The sequence below is a fragment of the Loxodonta africana genome, chromosome 7 (assembly GCF_030014295.1).
Source record: "Loxodonta africana isolate mLoxAfr1 chromosome 7, mLoxAfr1.hap2, whole genome shotgun sequence".
NCBI classification, from domain to species: Eukaryota; Metazoa; Chordata; class Mammalia; order Proboscidea; family Elephantidae; genus Loxodonta; species Loxodonta africana.
The window spans coordinates 120,409,569-120,431,012 of NC_087348.1; the positions used below are offsets into that span (position 1 = coordinate 120,409,569).

General features: G+C 37.7%; 1 protein-coding gene across 3 annotated transcripts in view; it reads left to right on the forward strand.

Moving 5' to 3' along the window:
- The window catches only part of ARHGAP42 (Rho GTPase activating protein 42), a 321,321-nt gene that overhangs the window by 114,775 nt on the left and 185,102 nt on the right, over positions 1–21,444 (forward strand). For all 3 annotated transcript variants that reach the window (XM_010595411.3, XM_003415595.4, XM_064288839.1), the window contains one exon: positions 4,141–4,202. In XM_010595411.3, the coding sequence (XP_010593713.1) occupies positions 4,141–4,202 (62 nt within the window). The remainder of the gene's footprint in view (positions 1–4,140; positions 4,203–21,444) is intronic.

Below are 21,444 nucleotides of genomic sequence, written 5' to 3' on the forward strand. Positions count from 1 at the left end.
CTACTAGACTGTGAGAAAATAAATTTCTCATTGTTAAAGCCCACCACTTGTATTTCTGTTATGGCAGCACTAGATGACTAAGACACTATGGGACATAATCTTTTGTAAAAATAGGATAAGAAACATTACAACAAAGGCATGAATAAGAGAAGACAAAAATAGATAAATCGACCTCATAAAAATTATAAACTTATGCTTGCCAAAAGGCTTTATAAAAAGAGCAAATAGACAACCCACAGACTGGGAAAAAAATCTTTGGAAATGACTTACCTGTTAAGGATCTAATTTCTAAAATCTATAGAAAATGCAACAACTCAACAGCAAAAAAAAATCTAGTCCTAAAATATGCAAAGGGCATGAACAGAACCTTTGCCAAAGAGGACATCCAAGAGCCAACAAACATTTTAAAAGATGTTCACAATCATTAGCCACTGGAGAGATGCAAATCAAGACTAAAATGAGATACCATCTTACCCAAGCAAAAATGGCAATGATTGAAAAACACAAACATTTAAGAAATGTTGGCAAGGATGTGGGGAGATTGGAACCCTTATCCGTTGCTGTTGGGACTGTAAAATGGTACAGCCACTGTGGAAGATGGTATGGTGTTTTCTCAACAAAACTAGAAATAGAACTACCCTATGACCCAGAAATCCCATTCCTAGGGATGTACCCCAAAACCTGTTGCTGTCAAGCCAACTCCGACTCATAGCGGCCCTGTAGGACAGAGTAAAACTGCCACATAGGGTTTCCAAGGAGCAGCTGGTGGATTCAAACTGCTGACCTTTTTTGGTTAACAACCGAGCTCTTAACCACTGTGCTACCAGGGCTCCAGGAATATACCCCAGGGACCTAAAAATAATGACACAAACAGATGTCTGCACACCTATGTTCATTGCTGCTTTATTCACAATAGCAAATAAATGGAAACAACCTAAGTGCCCATCACCTTTGAATGAATAAGCAAATTATGGTACATACACACAATGGAATACTATGCAACCATAAAGAACAATAATGAGTCAGCAGAATATTTCATATCATGGCTAGACCTGGAGGGTGTAATGCTAAGTGAAATAGGCCAAGCATATAAGGACAAATATTGTATGATCCCTGTTTATAAGAAGACAATAATAGATAAATATAGAGAGACCGCTTTTCATTGGTGGTTACCAGGGAGGGGCAAGAGAAGTACATTTTAGACCATAGAGACTTGTTATTTTTGGTGATGGGAAAAGTGGGACTGAATGTGGATGTAGTGAGTACAGCACAGCCAAAGTAAAAATGAGTATTTGAGCACATATAGATGGGTATAGGCAAATTGGTATGTGTGTAGGTACAGGTGTATATACAGGAGAGAATAGACAGAAGTATCTGTAGGTACGTGTAAATACAAATCTGTGTGTGCAGGCCCATATAGTCATTGAAGACACAAATACAGATACTCCTCAGACATAAACAAACACCTTCCAAGACTGGTTTTCTGGGTCTGAGGCCTTAGGGCCATGGTCTTATGGGATAACTCAGTCATTTGGCATAACAGAGTTCGCAAAAAGCATCATCTGCGTCCTACTGAAGTGAGTAGTGTCTCGGGTCTTAAAAGCTTGTGAGTGGCCATCCAGGACACAACTATGAGTCTCTACTCACCAGGAACAAAACAGTAAGGAGGCCACCAAAAGCTCAGAGAAGAAACAAGTCTACAGGAGCCACAACCTCATCTAACCTGAGAGCAGAATAACTAGATGGTGCCCAGCTACCACTACTGACCATTCAGACTAGGGTCACAACAGTTGGTTCTGGATAGAATGGGAGAAAAATATGGAACAGAACTCAGATTTTTATTTAAAAAAAAAAAAAAAAGCCAGAAAAATTGAAACAGTAGAGAAGAACAGGTGGCTCCCTGAAACTACTGCTCTGAGATACTCTTTAAACTTAGAACCGAGTCTATCCTTTGAGATCACCTTTTAGTTAAATAGCAGAGTGGCACACAAAATAAAGGATATTACCTATAAAATCAGTGCCCTACTTAAAAACCATCTGTATGAGACCAAAAGGTCAACAATTACCTGAAAGCAGAGATGAGGAGATAAGGGGATAGGGAAATTAGAGTAGTGGAAATGGAACAAACAATGCTATTAAAGAGAGTGTTGACACATTGTGATAAATGTAACTAATGTCACTGAACAATTTGAGTGGAAATTGTCAGATGAGAACCTAACTTGCTATATAAACTTTCACCAAAAAGTCAGTTAAAAAAAAACAAAAACATATATATATCTCTCTCGACGGCACTGGGTTATATATATATATATATAATGCTATTGACACACTTCATTTAAAATCTTTATATATATATATTCGTAAAATTTCTCCTTGTTCAACTTACTCTTGTCAAAACGGGGATGTATAGTAGAATCAGTATTCATATTGTTACAGAAATTCACACGTTATATTTCTAAACTATGTATTTATACCTATTCTAAGGCCACTAATGTATTTATCAGATTAACATAAGACTTCCAGTTCATCACCTGATTTCTATTATAGTAACTGTGAATAAAATCAATATGAAGTAATCATAGAGATAGAATTTCACATTAGCTTAGTTGGTGTAAGCCTAGTAATTCTGAAAAGAGGAAAAAGTTGAATGGAAAACATTCGTTCTTTTCCTAAATTAGGTTTGTTTATGAGACTCTTGATATTTATTTTCCTCGCTTACATGCCTTTCACAGCCGACCTGATGACGGCTAACAACAACAACATGCCTTCATTGCAGGCTTTATACTGGATTCATTAAACCTGTGATCAAATTGATCAGAATGTTTTCAGATCAATTTGGATAAAGGGAGATGTGTGTAGCCTAAGGAATAAGGACTTGGAAGAGAAAATCAAAGCTTACATAAAAATAAATTCCGTATTCACTTGATTTGTTTTGTCATTTTTGTAACCTAAACATTCCAGCTTTAGTTGATGATTGATGTTAAGTATTAGGAACAGAGATTGGTATGGATGATGTAGGTGAAAATTACTGTTTTTGTTGAACATAGTACTATAACTCATTTATTTACTTATTTTTTATTTCTGTACCATTATTTTTGAATATTTTTACTTTTCCCTTTGATTTCTGTAGTTTAGATGATTTTTTTCTATTTGTCTTAAAATTTCTATTGTGCTTTAAGTGAATGTTTACAAATCAAGTCAGTCTCTCATACAAAAATTTATGTGCCCCTTTTTTTTTAGTATGTACTCTGCTCTCCACCTAATGAGACAGCACCCTCCTTCTCTCCACCCTGTATTCCCTGTGTCCATTCAGCCAGCTCCTGTCCCCCTCTGCCTTCTCATCTCCCCTCCAGACAGGAGCTGCCCACATAGCCTCATGTGTCTACCTGACCCAAAAAGCTGTCTTATTAAACCATTCCAATATAGGTACAGATTTCTAAAGCAGTGCTTCTCAACTTTAATTTGCATGAGAATCACCAGAGGATCTTGTTAAAACACAGATGGAGAGGGTGAAGGTGAAAGTCTGTGTATTTAACAGTACAGATACCGTGGGTCCTTGGAACCATATTTTGAACAGCAAAGTTCAAGCAAAGGCCCTTGGCATGAGAGTAACCTTGACTTCTTCAGAATGTAGAATCTCTCTTCAAATATCCATGTCGGTTGAGCTTCTGGAAGTCAGCAGGAAACCTAGCATTATGGGCAACTACGAAGTACATCTGAATAGTACTATATTTATTGCTTTTTGTAGATTAAAAAAAAATTTTTTTTATTATTTATGGGACACTTTTGAAATTATTCCAGAATTTTATTAATGACTTATTAATGCGTGTGTTTAAGTTTTACATATTAAATAAGTAAACTATATTCCCCGTAGTATTTTCAAAGAAAAAAATTTATACCTCATACCTGTTAAACTCCAGTTTGCAGCATGAAGACAAACATGTATCTCTTAGGTATAGCTGTTAGTCATTGGGATCCTACTGTATATACTGTTTTATGGTTATAAAAATATGGATCCACAGTATATAATATATTCAAATCAATATGGCTAGTTTTATTACAATTTTTGTTCCTATGTGATTAAATATTAACAATACAAAAAGACATTAATGATTTCTTTTTAATTTATCCCCTAAATAGCTCAGTCATTAAAAGAATTTGCCAGACTGCTGATTGCAGTAGAAGAAGAAAGGAGAAGACTGGTAAGTCTGCTCTCTATTTTTAGAATAGTGTTTTGCTTGGACATACTGTAAGAAAGGATAGACTTTCCATATTAGACTTAGCCATATGGACCTTGCGATTTGATATATGTACTAAATGCTACAGAAAACATTTGAGTGTGAGTCTCAACTATTGCTAATTAAATATAGCATTTGTTTATTTCATTTGGTTAGCAGATATAAATTATATTCATTTTGCCTGCCGGGTATGTTTGTTAGAATTAAAGATGTTGAATAAGACCACCATTAAGGAATCCATTCCAGTTGAGCAAGCTTCTAAATAATCTTAGTGTTATATTAAAGGTAAGTTTCAAGTCTTAAGGACAATTCATGGAGAGAGCAACTAACTTGGCCCTGGTATCAGCAGGAGGCTTTCTTGAAAACGTGACATTTGGGTTGGGTCCTGAAGACTGGGAGGATTTTGCTAGGCTGATGATAATAAGGAAAGCAGTCAAGATATGAATTATGCAGATATCAGAGCACAGTTCCTGGGAATACATCTGTGAATTCAGAAATATAATTTGTACCCATTGTGTTCAAATTTTGACCCAGTATTCTCCTCCTTAGTGGAAAATAGGATTTTTTTTTTACTCCACAGGATTGTTGTAAATCACTTGAAGCAAAAACTAGCATATAGTAAATAAATGTTGGTGGCGATAATGATACTGGTTGTCAGTTATAACAAGAATTACAAACTTGTTTAAAATCAACATCTTTGATATCACCAGCTTTACCATCCAATTGGGGAATTATATACACACAGAAATAGCTACACTACTCAAGTGTGGACTAAATGTTGTAGGAGTATAGGACAAGTTTGGGGTTATTTTACTTAATTGATAAGGGAAGGCAACTTGATGAGAGTGAACTTGACTCATCAGGAAATTTGTCATAGTTCCGTATGACATTGGCGTGAGTTAGGGAAAGGTCACACAACTGGAGTGTGGCAGTCATATAAATGAGCTTGAACAGAGGCCACAAGGTGAGAGAAAGTACAGTATGTCTTTGGAGAATAAGGCATATGGGATATTGTATTGGTTTTTAAAAGGGATTAGTAGAAGGCTGGCTGGTAGTTGGAGCTGTATAGGGCTTTTAAGGGCTGGGCTAAGAAGTTCTGGTGTTTTGTGTAGGCAATGGGAGAATTGCCAGAAGTTTTTGAATAGAAGTATAGAGGATTGGAGGCCTGGTAATGCAGTGGTTAAGAGCTCGGCTGCTAACCAAAAAGGTCGGCAGTTTGAACCCACCAGCCACCCCTTGGAAACCCTTGGAGACAGCTCTGCTTTGCCCCGTAGGGTTTGGTTTTGGTTTTTTGTTTATAGAGGATTAGTGTGAGATTTGGGAGGATTAATCTGGCAGTCATGTGAGGTAAGGTGAGGAAGAAATGTCTGGAGTGGGACAGGGGACCATGGTTTTTTTTTTTTTTTTTTTTAAGAAAACATTAGGTTCCTACCATGCATCTTGTCCCAGTATCTATACTAGACACATATAAGCCATTATGGAAGACTAACCTTTCTGGGGAGATCACAGAAAGCTTTTTTGTGGAGATGACTTTAATCTGAATCTTGAAGGCTAAATAGGAGACTGTTTTAAGCACTTTACACATAATCACTCTAACTGTGAGCTACACAATAGAAGTCCAAGTTCTACTCATGTCTCCATGGGGAGACATGAGTAGCATGTGCAGTTATGGCCTGGGAGAGGGACTGATGACAGAAATGGAAAAGAGTGGTTAGAGATCTGTGAAAATTAAGAGTTGGAAGTGGCATGGAAGCCCAGGGAATACAGGTTTCTGGGTAAGGCAAGACTCGTGATTGAAATCCAGTACAAATAATTAAGGAAAGCGATACAACAATAAGCATGAGCTATAATTTTAGGAAATGTGTTAAAGAATATGCAATAGTGTGTTGTACATTATGGGAGGAAATAGGGCCCAGGGAATGTTTGGATAGCACTGAGGAGACCTAAGTGGGAAAAGCAAGTAAAATAGAAGAGACTGAAAAACATAAAAGAAGTGGAATACTTTCTGGGTTGAGTTCTTTAAGTAAATGTGATAGAATCTACTGTGAGTAGAGACACCTCTTCCTCTGCACTGGGAGAAAAAGAAGAGTCGATTGGTGAAAACAGTGGAAATTTGGAACAGTAAATTGGTTGGTTGGACAGGTGGGGGAATACTGTTAGGAAGGAGTGGTCACTTGCTGTGAGAGGAGTTTGTAGAAATTGTTTAGAACATCCAGGGGCATGCTATACAAGAGAAAAGTAAAGATAGAGACTACTTATTGTTCAGGGATCCAGGTGAAATTGGATCTCATAAATACGTCAAGGAGAAATTAGTTACCACATTTTCTTGGATTTTTCTAGCAATACTTAAGAGGCTAGGACTGTGAGCAATAATGTACTTGTGAGGTAAGATTGAAGTTGGTGGTTGGCACAGAAGACATGATGCTGGATTAAAGGGATATTGATTTGTATAATATGAAAATGGATCCTGGCTGAGTATGGTGATAATAGAGGCAGAAGGGTACTGATGGCCAGAGAATAGAGAGGCTTCCATTGATCGTTCACTGGTAACAAAGAAGAATGAGAGGAGACACAGAATTGAAATGTACTGAACGTGGCAGTGGAATGTGTCCAGGTGGTAATGAGGTTAAGATTTGGCTGAGCCAGGAGACAGGCTTTAGGAATCAAGAACACTGAGTTCAGAGATTTGGATGTGTTATTAGCAGGATCTTGAGATCATCCAGTATGACCGAATACAGGACGGAGATCAAGAACAGGAAATAGCTGAGGAATGTGGTAACGTGTCTTATAAGCAGTGGAGATAAAGGTTGGACCACCTACTATTAGTGTATCAAAAATCTCCTTTTCTGCCTTCAGCCATGTTTCTGATGTTGGAGTAAGGAAGAAATTCTACCTTCATGAGTGAAGTCAGACTGTGGGATTTGATAGCTTTACATATTCTTTCAGAGAAGGTCTGAAATAAAGAGGGGAAAAAAAAAAAACAAACTAGATAAAAGCTCAGTAGATTATATTTCCACCAAGATTATATACAAAATAATAACCACAATTACAAATCTAATCATTATATTGATTAACCATATGAGGTTATTATAACTTAATGAAACTGTAGCTCATAAAAATTTTGTGCAAAGATGTGCCAAAGAATTTGTGTTTTAAACTAGTGCTTCATTTAGGAAACAAAATATTTTATAAGTGTTCTAGGCAAAAGTAAAGGAATTCTATAACTGTATGATTATAAAGCCATTTAATTCTTCTGATTTTTCTTCTTCCAGTTATAAATCAAGATTGTTATATATTACTCTGGTTTCATCAAAACCTAAGTATGTCAAGTCAGTAAACCAAAATAAAATCTCATAAAGATGGAAGAGAACACTTAGCATTTACCAGTTTAAACAGATTTGTCTTTTGTTACCCATAATTCACCATACTTAGTAAGATGGATGCATCATATCGGCGATCTGGTGGGTATTTGCAGAAAAAAAAAACCCAAAGGAGCGTTGATTTTACATATGGAACCTCCTCCTAGTTTCTTACTAAATTTCTTAAGTATTGAGTTTATTGTTTTTCTTTCTGCTAAATCAAAGTGCTGAATGACACCTGCCATCACTTGGCCATGCTGAAAAGAGCCTTTAATGACACAAAAATATAAGCAATCATTTAGTAGTCCTTTGTACTGGCCTTAATAAAATACATATTACTTTAAAACTCAGTATCTGATATTGATTAGTGCCATAGGCTTTTTTACAGTGTATTTTTATTGGAAATTTAACAATTTGTCTCCATAGAATGTACTACTGATATAAATGATTTTGTTTAGAAAGTATCATAGATCTGGTGCCCTGGGGAAAACACTCTGAGATTGTCCCCAAGATAAGGAGTGTTGGGAGATGCTTCTAAGCTGTATAAACTCCATGGTAATATATCCCCAGTTTCCATGCCACCACAGGAACCATTCTGTCTTCAGGTCACAGCTGACCATTTGGCTGGGCAAATACTACCATGGTAGTGTAGAAACTTAGCCTAGGCCATTGAAAATTATTTTGATAGAATACTAACATACCAAGAGAAGCCCCTAGAGAGACATGGGATGTTCAGATGTGGCTTCTGGGAGAGATCTTAGGAACCTCTTCTTTGTTGTTTGTATTCAAGACTCTGAGTCTCTGCTCCAACCGTACTAAGTTTGACTCTTTCGACTTCAGGCCATTGGACATGATATTCTCTATTCTGACTCCCTGAAACCATACCCTTCACCCCATTCCCTCTTTCTGTCTGTTCTGTAGACCCACACGCTTTCTTTCTGTTCTTCCTACTGTGTTACTATAAGCTTCTCCTGGACTTAGACCTTTGCTTTTGTCATTTTTTCTGCTTTGGACATCCTGACCCATATCTTTTCATGACTGGCTCCATCTTGTTATTCAGGCTTCATCCCAAATATCCCCCCTGGGAGTCTTGCCCTTTTCACACAACCTAAATTAATCCCCTTTAGTTCTTATATAAGGAGCCCTGGTTGTACAGTGGTTAAGCACGTGGCTGCTAACTGAAAGGCCAGCTATTTGAACCTACCAGCTGTTCTGCGGCAGAAAGATGTAGCAGTTTGTTTCCATAAAGATTCACAGCCTTGGAAACCCTATGCTTTAGTTCTACTGTGTCCTATAGGATCGCTGTGATTTGGAATTGACAGCAACGGGGTTTTTTTTTTTTTTTTCTTTTTTTTGGTTTAGCTCTTTGTAGGAGGAGTTCCTGGGTGGTACAAATGGTTAAGCACTGAACTGCTTACTGAAAGGTTGACAGTTCAAACCCATCCAGGGTTGCCTTAGAAGACGGACCTGGAAGTCTACTTCTGAAAGGTCACAGCCTTGAAAACCCTGCAGAGCACTTTTACTCTGTACACTTGGGGTCGCCATGAGTTGAAATTGACTCAGTGGCAACTAACAACAACAATAAAGTTCTTATATACTGTGATAAAAATGCTTACCATCACAGGGCTTCCATTCTGTGGAGAGAAACAGACATTAAACAATTATTATGTTTAGTGTTAAGTGCTAAGAATAAAAATAACAATTCTGGTAGATGAAGGTGCCAATGATTGAGGTGAAGAAATAGAGTTGAGTTTTGGATTTATTAACATTTTAGCTGCCTTTTGGACATCTAAGTAACCTTGTCTAGGGAGCAGCTTACTATATGAGCCTGCAGTTCAGGGAAGCAGCTGGGGCTGGAGATACAAATTTTAAAGCTGTCAGCATGTAGAGGGTATTTAAAGCTATTGGAGTGGATGAGAACACCCAGTCTGCGAGCGTGGGGAGAGAAGATAATAAGTGGGATGATTGAGCCCTGAGGTGGATGAAGTCCAGAGCGTGGTCAGATGAGGTAGGAAAAGCAAAGGAGACTTAGATTAGTAGGGAAACTGAAAGGCATTTGAACCACTTAGTTAAAAATCCCACTTATTCACTTGGATGTGGTGAAGATGTGGCATTATAATAAATAGAAGCTTATAGGATGTGAGCCCAGTATCTGGAGAGTCCCTCAGGATAGAGGATACAAATCTCAGATCTATCTTTTGCTGTTTCTCTACCCTGTTATCTGCTCCCTGGGATCCCTATTTTCTCTGTACTCTGGGTCCCTGTCCTTGATGAATGTGTTTTGTCAACCAATGTAAAATTTTTTTTTTTTTGCTCTGGCTCTATCTTAGTCACTGATTGAGGAAGCTTCAACTTGAGAGTATTTTAGCTAATGCCTATCTAGGAGGATTTATACAGGCGAATTTGTTTCTTATATTTTTCACTTTGATTAATACGAGAAATTTCTTTTTTTACCATAATCACCCACAATATTTTACATTCACATTTGACCTGTGTAAGTTATACATTTTACTTTAGGTTTCCCAAGATTAATATTCTTTCTATTCAGGCCTCAGGGTAGTCTTTTCATCCTTGGGTCGTGAAAGTACTCTCCTGAAATGGGTTAGGTGTTTGGATATTACTTTGGAACAAAACGTTGGGGGTTTGGGAGGAGAAATTTATAACCTTAGTTGAAATTACAATAACACTCACTTCCTTTATAAAAGTATTAAAACCCCTAATTAATAATTTTCATTTCTTTTACTTTATGAGGCAAGATCAGAATAGTTTTAAATCTTTATTAAAGAATGAAAGAAAAAGATAAAAAAGAGTGTCAGAAACATACATTACTGGTTTTGAGCTCTTCTATGACTCTTGAGATTTAAAGAATAGATCTGTACTGCTCCATCCAGTAGACATTAGCCACGTGTGGCTGTTGAGCACCTGAAATGTGGCTGGTCTGATTAAACTGTGTTTGAAGTATAGAATACACACAGATTTCTCAGACTTAGTACAGAAAAAAGATGGTTAAATATCTCATTAATAGTTTTTAATATAGATTACACATGGAAATGTTTTGGATATATTAAACTTATTATTATTAAAATTTGCCTTTTTACTCTCAATGTGGATACTAGAAAATTCGAAATTATGTAATGTGACTTGCATTATATAAGGCTGCTAACCAAAAGGTCAGCAGTTTGAATCCACCAGCTGCTCCTTAGAAACCCTGTAGGGGCAGTTTTACTCTGTCTTATAGAGTCATGATGAGTCAGAATTGATTCAGTGGCAACAGGTTTGGTTTTGGCTTTTTATATAAGGGTGGTACTGCTAGGAGGAATGATAACAACAGCAGGCACTGAGCATTTCCCAGGTGCCAGGCACTGTTATAATTACTTCCTATGTTTTAACTTAGTCCTCATAGCAACCCTCTCAGGTATGTGCCTTTAATATACCCATTTTAAAGAAGAAGAAATGGAAACACTGATAGTTCAAGTAACTCAAGGGCACATTACTAGTAAGTGGTGCTGCAAGGAATTTAACGAAGATGCTTGTGCTCCAGACCTTCACAAAATTCACAATAGTACAAATTAAGGTTCTTTTTTAAAAATAATAACTGCATAATGACAATAGTAACTTGTATTGGTAACACAGTATGTCAGGAGCTCTATTAAGTGCTTTACATGTATTATCTGAATATTTTACAAAATTTGGGAAGAACACAGGCGTTACAAATTTTGATATTAAACTATTTTTTAAATGACTAATAAGCAACATCATGATTGAAATTGTTAAGGTTTTCATTTTACTTGGCTCCACAATCAATGCCCGTGGAAGCAATAGGCAAGAAATCAAACGACGCGTTACATCGGGCAAATCTGCTGCAAAAGATCTCTTCAAAGTGTTGAAAAGCAAAGATGTCACTTTGAGGACTAAAGTGAGCCTGACCCGAGCCATGGTGTTTTCAGTCGGCACATATGCATTCAAAAGCTGAACAATGGATAAGGAAGACCAAAGAAGAATTGACACCTTGGAATTATGGTGTTGGTGAATATACTATGGACTGCTGAAAGAATGAACAAATCTGTCTTGGAAGAAGTACAGCCAGAATGCTCCCTAGAAGCAAGAATGGCGAGACTTCGTCTCATATACTTCGGACATGTTATCAGGAAGGACCAGTCCTAGAGAAGGACGTCATGCTTGGTAAAGTAGAGGGTCAGTGAAAAAGAGGAAGACCCTCAATGAGATAGACTGACACAGTGGCTGTAACAATGGGTTCAAGCATGACAGCAATTATGAGGATGGTGCAGGACTGGGCAATGTTTCATTCTGTTGTACGTAGGGTTGTTATGAGTTGGAACTGACTCAACGGCACCTAACAGCAATTTTCAAATACTTGCAAACTTGAAAAATAGGAACCACATTTTGTTACACACTTCTTCCATCATATTTAAACAGATGTATATTTCAGGAAAAATTTAATTCATTGAACCATGTAATTCATTAACAGTTTCCCCGTCAAATTTTTGGCATGCAAGAGATAAAAATCTTCAACAAAGCTAATTAACGTTTTTCCTCCTTACCTTTGAACCACAAATATATGAAATAGGAGAATATTTTAAATGTTGAGAAAATTGTAAATTCCCCATTCCCTTGATGAAAGTTTTCCCTTTGCTTAATCTTTTTCTGTAGAAATTTGCGTTGCAGATTCGCTGTCTTTAGGTGATACTGATTAATCTGTAATTTTCTGGCATTTATGCTGTTATACGCTTAAGTCCAATGATCTGTGAAGTAATCTAGTTTCTTTTATTGTCTCAGATAAATGAAGCATAATATGCCAACATCCCGTATGCATGAGCGTGGATTATATTTCTAGCGTGTCTTAGGTTAACTTCTTTAGAAACAAACTTTAGGTATGCTGGCCTACATACCAACATTTTTATAGAATGACTTCACCTGATATTTCAGATAAATAAATAAAGTGTCTCAGTGTTCTTCACAGTATTTTCACATTTAGTATACTGTAAAGGCTTCCCATTCCCTGATTTCCAGTTATATGGTGAAAAAGGTAGGATTCAGGGTGGTAGATCACACTTAATTCTTCATGACTTCATGGCTCTTATATTTTCTTGGTCATAGTCATAGTTCTCATACACCTATATATGTACATATATACTTTGAAAAGTGCTTTTATATACACTTTTATTTGGAATCTTACAACAACCCATAACTGGGATCAGAATAAATGCACTGTTCGACATGATATAAACCCCCCTTTCGGAATCTGGTTTGGTTAGGTTTTTAGTAGCACATACTCCTTTAGAGAAAAAGAAAAGATGGTAGTTAAAATGGTAGTATTGTCTTCCTAATTACCATTACACAGATTGAATGAATTTATTATGGTTAAGTATAATAGAAAAACAAAGTTCTTTGAGTAAAATTCATTAATTTATTATGAAGGACTTGAATAGAGTCACTGCTAGAATTTCACAAAACATTTCAAAGTGTCCATATTTGAAGATTATGTCATTGATTCTGTAACTAAAAAAGGCTTAAGACACTTAATGACAACTGGAAATGTCTGTCAGAATTCTAAAAATATCTTAGAAATAGTACAGTGGTCAGACAGGGACGCCAACCTGGTAATCCGCCTTTGAGCCATTTCACTCCTTGTTAATACTTCTACTCCAGAGTACACGAAAGGGAAATAAAAGAGCTAAAATGCAAACTTGATCGTGGTACTCCTCATTAGCTTTTGCAAAAGAATACTTGGAAAGAAGGTTGTGTTTTCCTTGTAAAATTAAGGTTTGTATGCTTTGCTGCCGTGGCTAGCAACCAACACAGGGAACTAAGTTTGCACTGATTTTAAATACGTTTGTATTTTGGCGTATGAGTTTAATTAGCATTGGTTGTCAATGAGTATACATCAGATTGCTGCATTTAAAGATTTCTAAATGGATATATGAAAATAGGCATTCAGTCTTTGTACTTTATCATTCCCTCTTTATGTTTTCAAGATTGGCACCTGCTGTAGGGAAGAATTTAAAGGGACTTTTTCCACCAGATAAAACAAAAACCAAACCCATTGCTGTCAAGTCGATTTTTGACTCATAGTGACCCTAGAGGACAGAGAACTGCTCCATAGCGTTTCCAAGGCTGTAATCTTTGCGAAAGCAGTTTGTCACATATTTCTCTGGTGGAGCAGCTAGCACGTTTGAACCATCAACCTTTCAGTTAACCACTGCTCCAGCAGGGCTCCTTTTCCGCCAGATACCAAAACCACCAAACCCGTTGCTGTTGAGTCGAATACCAACTCATAGCAACCCTACAGGAGGGAGTAGAACTGCCCCACAGGGTTTCAAAGGCTGTAATCTTTAATGGAAGTAGACTGCCATATCTTTCTCCTCTGAAGTGGCTGGTGGGTTTGAACCACTGACCTTTCTGTTAGCAGCCAAATGCTTTAACCACTGTGCCACCAGGGCTCCTCTGCACTCCTACCAGATAAAAAAAGATAGTCCTATTTAAAAAGCAGTCCATTTAAAATGGGATGTTCTGAATAGAGTGCTTTTACATTCTTTTGATTTTGTGCTGTCATATAGGCTGTCTTAGGGTCCTTTTTAGTTTTCCTACTTTAGTATGAATTTCTTGGTGTCAAGGTTTTTGTTGCTTTGTGTGGCCGTTAACGTTCACATGCGCTGCTGTGGCCTGCTGCCGTGCCTCTGCTTCCTGCCTCTCTCCTCCATCTCTAGTTGTTTCGTCTTCCTGCCCTTGTCATTTATCCCAGTTTTATAGGCTTTACTTTGGAGTCTTACAATTGCCCATCATACTGAAATCTTCTATTCCTACCCCTGCACTTTCAAAAGCACATTTACTCTGTGGTGTCATCACCGTGGCCATCCGTTTTCACTAGGACAGTTGGGGATGTGCTACTCTTTACTACATTCATAAACTATGTTTTGATGTTCTTCTTTGATACTGAAAAGTTCCGTATTGTAAAAGGAAAATGTCTATAGAGTCATTTTAGAACCATCCCCGAAAGTTCTTTTGAAACCTGGATGGGACACATAACTTTAGTGGGCAGAGAAAAGAAACCTGAGATATACTAGAAAACCACCTATAAAAGATATCCGGAAGGGAAATTAAAAATAACGTAACAAAGCTATGGCTGCCTGGCACATATCACTGGACATTCCAATCAGATATTCAGAAATAAGGGATTGACATTTTCTTCACTGAGCAAAATGCTTTTATAAAACTTAGTGTTATAAAACTTTGATTAAATTGTAGAGACATAAAGTTCATGCACTACAGAAGAAATTTAAAATTTAATTACCATTAAGATAAAAGAGAATGAAACCTTTTTTAAAAATTAAACTATTTTAAAGTAACTATAAATTCATATGCAATTATAAGAAATATTACAGAAACATTTTGTGTATTCTTCACCCAGTTTCCCCAGGTGGTAACATCTTGAGAATTTATAGTGCAAATGATATCTAAAATTGACTATGTTATAAAATTAAGGAGAAACAACATGAAGTTTTCCTTTGGCCTAGAATCAAAGTTCATAATCCGAACCCACAAGCCTGACTCTTAGTGGATTCTTGTCAAGATGCCTTTAGCATGCTGTGAGTTTTTTTATTCATGTGTCATCCAGAACACTCATTTGCAAAGCAAACAGGAGATTGATTGGGAAGACACAAGGGTATCCCATTTATCTTTGGGAAGGACAGTGTTGCCTCTGGGATTCAGGAACAGCTGGAACCAAGACCTCTGAGAGGCTGGCTCTTTGTCTCTGCCTCTCATCTGCTTGGCAGTTTCATTCTCTTAGTTGGCTTCTTCCATATGGTGGATGATAAACATTGCCACCATATATACCAAGCCATACCTCACAGATGCTGTTTCTAGAGAGTAAATAAACAAACCTCCAAAAACTTAGAGAAGGGCTGTGATTGGCATAGCCAAAGTTATTTAAAAATCCTTGACCAGTCACCCAAGGCCAAGGACGCAGGATTTGTTGTTGCACAGACTTAGGGTCTTACTGCTGAATATCGGGGCTATTTTTAGAAACAAGGGAATTGTTGTCAATTGGGCAGTCATTTTCTTGTCTATTACAGCATTGTAATGGCATTAAGAAATTTCCAGTTAACAGTGTTGTTTAAACAGACTACTCTGATAGTGAAGTTGTGTGTGAGATTTCACAGGAGTTAGAAAACATTATATTCATTCATTCAAACCTGTGAAACATTCACATTTAAAATTAGGAATCAGACTAGGACGTGTATAATTACTGCTTAAATTCAATATTGTTTTGGAGGGTCCTAGTCTATGAGGGAGGCACACAACAACCACAGTCTATGAGAAAAATAAAATCAAATGCATAAAAGATAGATCTAAGAATAAAATAAACAAAACTGTCATTTTTGATGTGATTTTTTCTTATAAACAATCCCAAAGAATCTACAGACAAATCACTAGAAATAATAAGAAAGTTCAGCCCATTTGACAGATATAAATTAATTATACTTCTATATAAAATACCACCTGAAAATAAAAATAAGAGCCTTAAGAAAAAAAATGACTGAACAAAAAATGTGCAGGACTTTCCTGCGTGAAATTAAAATGCTTTACCCTGAGACATTAGAGGACTTAATAAATAGAAAACCAATACAGTGAGTCAGTTAAAAAGAATGATTTTATCCAGCATTCTTTTTTCCCCAACTTTACGGTAATAAACTACCTAATAGCTATGAGTTGGAATTGACTCGCCAGCAGTGGGCTAGGTTAGGGTGAATAACAATCTGATTAACTTTTTACTAGTGTAGTGGTAAACCTCAAGTTCAAGTTGATCCTCAAATAGTGTATTTCCTTTTTCATTTGGAAAATGTGGTTTCCCTATGAAGACCTTACCATATCTCAGACTTCTGCCAAACCTTTGGCTTTTTAAGATCCAAAGACTGTTGTTTGAAAAGCTAAGGAGTACTTGATTTCTACAACCACATCTTTTATCTATGGTGGCAGAAAAGTGTTCTACATGGCACTGAGTATATTTTAATCTAAGTTTCTCATGACAATATAAAATATCCCTGTTGATCTGGAACTTTTAATTCTATTCACTTTATATTTCACCACAGTATTATTTCTGTTCGCCACGTATAAAACGCACAATACTATTTAAGTGATGCAAATAAAATGAAATGTATTTTACATGGTGGAAATTAAACCAGAACTCAAAATTGGGAAAGCTTAGATTTCTTTTAGATGGTGACACCAAGCAAATTATTTAAACTCCTTGGGGCCCTGTTTTCTTTTTATAAATGAAGAATGTTGAAGTTGTTCAGTGTTTCTCAAAGTATGAAATGGAAACCACCAGCAATGTGTTAAGTATTAAGCATTATATGAATGAACATTTTAAATTTTATTAGTTCCATATTCATTTTAATGTGTATTGGGAAAAGAACTCAGGATTTAACAGCAATTATTGCCTTGCAGGAAGCTTACTAAAAGGAGTGAATCAATTTATAATTGATTTAAGAAAAAATGTAGGACATGGATGGATAAGTCAAGACATAGAAGTGATACGTGAATGACTGAAATTTGGGAGACCGTGGAGTAGGTAATACACAGTGCTGCTTCTGCTGTAAATGTCTTTGACTTTGATTGTCTTCCGTGACTCTGTATAATCTGTTGGACATTACCAAAGGCTAGCATTCACGTCCAGCACTTACGGCTCTCATGTTTAAAAAAAAATAAACTCTTCCAGAAGCTATCAGATTTCTCTTCAGTTTCTTACAAATGAACAAGCCTCCACATAGTGAGCATATTAATGATAGATTAAGGCAGGTTCTGCTTATCTCTTTTTTTTTTTTTAATTTTATTGTACTTTAGGTGAAAGTTTACACTGAAAATTAGTTTCTCATTCAAAAATTTATGCACAAATTGTTTTGTGACATTGATTGTAATCCCACAAGTGTCAGCATTCTACCCCTGGTTCCTCATGTCCATTTGTCCAGTTTTCATGTCCCTACCTGCCTTCTCATCTTTGCTTTTGGGCAGGTGTTGCCCATTTGGTCTTGTGTACTTGATTGAACTAAGAAGCACATTCCTCAAGTGTGTTATTTTTTTATACCAAACCCAGCGCCGTCGAGTCGATTCCGACTCATAGCGACCCTTTAGGACAGAGTAGAACTGGCCCATAGAGTTTCCAAGGAGTGCCTGGCGGATTCGAACTGCTGACCTTTTGGTTAGCAGCCGTAGCACTTAACCACTACGCCACCAGCGTTTCCACCTGTCTAATCATTGGCTGAAAGGTGGACTTCTGGAGTGGCTTCAGTTCTGAGTTGGTAGCGTTTCCAGGGGCCATAGTCTCTGGGATTCCTGCAGTCTTTGTCAGACCAGTAAGTGTGGTCTTTTTTGTGAAATTGAATTTTGTTCTACCTTTTCCTCCCCCTCTGTCCTGGATCCTCTATTTTGATCCCTGTCAGAAGTTCTGCTTATATCTTAAACTGAGAGATATAAACTGTCAAAAAGGATTTGATAACTTTTATAGCAAAGGAGCCCTGGTGGCGCAGTGGTTAAGCACTTGGCTGCTAACCAAAAGGTTGGAAGTTTGAACCCACTGCAGCCCTGTGTGAGAAAAGACCTGGAGATCTGATCCTGAAAAGATTTCAGCCTAGGAAACCCTGTGGAGCAGTTCTCCTTTGTCCTACAGGGTCCCTGTGCGTCTTGATGGCATGCAACAATAACACCATAGCAAAGCAGACGGTGGGCCAGTATGCATAGGCTAGTTCCATTTCTGTTTCTGTTTACAAAACAAAACTAAAGAAAACTTGTGAAATGGTCTACATTGAGATAGTTGTGAAGGAGAAACAATTATTTATTCAACAAATGTTTAATGATCTCCTTCTGGGCTGGGTATTGTTCCAGGTGCTGAGAATACAGCTGTGAGCAGAAAGAGTTTCTGCCCTCTGGCTGGCAGAGGGCGGACACAACAAATAAGAAAGTCAGTGTATATGATCAAATGATGATACATGCTGTGGAAAAGGAAAATAAAGGGGCATAGATAGGGAGGTGGTGTAAGTGTTTTAATGTAGTCAGGAAAGCCATGGTCTTTTCAATCACCTCATATGCGTGCGAAAGCTGGACTATGAAAAGGAAGACAGATGAAGAACAATGCATTTGCTTTGTGTTGTTGGCAAAGAATATCAAATATACCATGGACTGCCAGGAGAATGAACAAATTAATCTTAGAAGAAATACGACCAAAATGCTCCTTAGAAGCAAGGATGTTCAGACTTAGGCTTGCTTACTTTGGACAAGTCATCAGGAGAAGACCAATCACTAGAAAAGAAAATCCTGTTTGGTAAAGTAGAGGGTCAGCAAAAATGAATGAAACCCTCGGTGAGATGGATTGACACCATAGCTGCAACAATGGACTCAAACATACCAGTCAGCTTAAGGATGGTGCAAACTGGGCAATTATTCTGTTATGCATAAGATCTTCATGAGTCAGAGCTGACTCAGAGACAGCTAACAACAACAGTCAAGGAAGGCCTCAGTGGTTAAGCATCATTGAAGCAGAGACCTGACAAAAGCAACCTGTTGTCCTCAAGTCGATTCTGACGCCTAGCAAGTCTGCAGGATAGAGTAGAACTGCCCCGTAGGGTTTCCAAGGCTGTACTCTTTACCGAAGCAAACTGTTACGCATCTTTTTCCTGCAGGGTGGCTGGTGTGTTCAAACCACTGACCCTTTGGTTAGCAGCTGAGCTCTTAACCCTTGTGCCACCAGGGCTCCTTGACAAAAGTAAGAGAGCAGTGAATCCTGCAGATGTCCGTGGGTAGCTCAAACAGCAAGTGCAAAAAGGCTCTGTGGTTAAAGAGTGATTACAGTGTTTGAGGAGTAGCAGAGAGGCCAGTAGAGCTGAAACACAGGAACAAATGGGCAGGTGAGATGAAGTTGGGTTGGAGTGGGGTAATATGAAGAAGTATGTAGGGCCTTTTAGGATATTGTTAGGAATTTGACTTTTATTCTGCTGAAGGCTTTTTCAGCAGAGGAGTGACATGAACTATTTTAAAACTGTAAAGAGTTTGTCCTGGATGTTGTGTTCTGTAGACTGTAGGAGTCAAGGCTGGAAGCAAGAAGAGCAGTTAGGAGGCTATTTTATTTAGTTAGTTAGGTAAGAGACAGCGGTGATTTGCACTATAGGGTTGCCATGAGTCGGAATCGACTCAGCGGCAACGGGTTTGGTTTTTGGAAAGCAGTGGAAGTGGTGAGAAGTGATCAGATTCTGGGCTGACTTTGGAAGTGATGCTGATAGGATTTGCCCATTGATTGAACGTGGATTGTGGCCGAAAGAGGAGGCAATGATGCTTGATGGAAGGGTTTCTGTATGTCAGCACTATTGAAACTTTGGGTCAGGTCAGTCTTTGTTGTGGGAGGCTGTCCTGTGCATTGTAGGTTGTTTAGCAACATCCCTGACCTCTACACAATGGTGCACCCACCCTCCCCCAGTATGACAACCATAAATGTCCTCAGACTTTTTGGCTCCTAGGGTGGGGTGGGGGCAAAGTGTCCCCCAGTTGAAAATACAAATCTGAGGCTTTTGGTCTGATGGAATCTTGAGATGGGCATGACTTTAGGGGGGACAAGTGTGGTAGTTGGTCTCAAGAATTTAATTTTGCATTTGTTTAAGTATTAGATATCCAACTGGAATCCCTGGTAGTGTAGCAGTTAAGTGCTATGGTTGCTAACCAAAGGGTCGGCAGTTGGAATCCACCAGGCGCTCCTTGGAAACTCTACGAGGCAGTTCTACTCTGTCCTATAGGGTCGCTATGAGTCGGAATCGACTTGACGGCAACGGGTTTTTTTGGTTTGTGAGGATTAAATGAGTCTGGTCCATAATACATCGTTAATAAATGGTAGCTGTTTATTTTTTTTTTAAATGGGGTAATCGCAATATAATTAGCAGCTCAGTTTGCGGGGAGAATTCCTCCTCTACCATGGAGATCTGTACTGAATCAGAGTGATATCAAAGAAAAGTAAAAGGACATTCTTTACCTTTCCTAGGGTGAATGTCATAGGTTTTAGCACCTGACTTTTGATTAAAAGGCTGTTTTATATTTTGTTGTTTGAAAAAGAAGCTACTATTTGAAAAGAATAACATATGCCCTTTGAGTTCACTGCGCTGTGTCATTTTACCATAATTTGCCCAACCACGGTCATTTACGTAGGTTTAGACTGTCTTCCAAAATCCCCGTTTTAGGGTAGATCCTATGAAAGAGACAGAGACTCCAGGTAAGGCGTTTTTGCCATGTATGTGCTAGAGCTCTACTTTGCATAATTTAGTTTTTTCTTTGTAAAAATACACAGAATCTAAGCTGAATATGTTGCCCTGAGTTTAGTTTCCAGATACTTGTTAGTTCCTTGATGGTCCCTAGAGGTATGGGTGTGTTAGTTCTTAGACGCGTAGAGAAGTTATAGAGTTCACAACTCCGAGAAGAGAATACCTAGAAGTGACATTAAATATTAACAACTCTGGGTTTTAATTTTACTTTTAGATGAAGTTATGTGCTAGTAAATATTTGAATTAGTACATTCCATTTGATTATTATACATAAAGCATAACTTGTTAAAGAGTATTTTTAAAGCCTTTTTGCTTATAGAGATGCTTCAACATTTACCTCATGCAGTTGGAGTAGGTGGGGATATATACCTTATATCCGTAAGTTTACAGGTTTGGCAGACAGACAGCTGGTATTTTAAAGCAACAGGAAACTTTGACCTTTTCAGAAGATATTGAAATAGGTAGGGCATGCTTTGTGGTAGGGCAGACATCCTCAAAACATCAAAACCTTTTTTTTTTTACTGA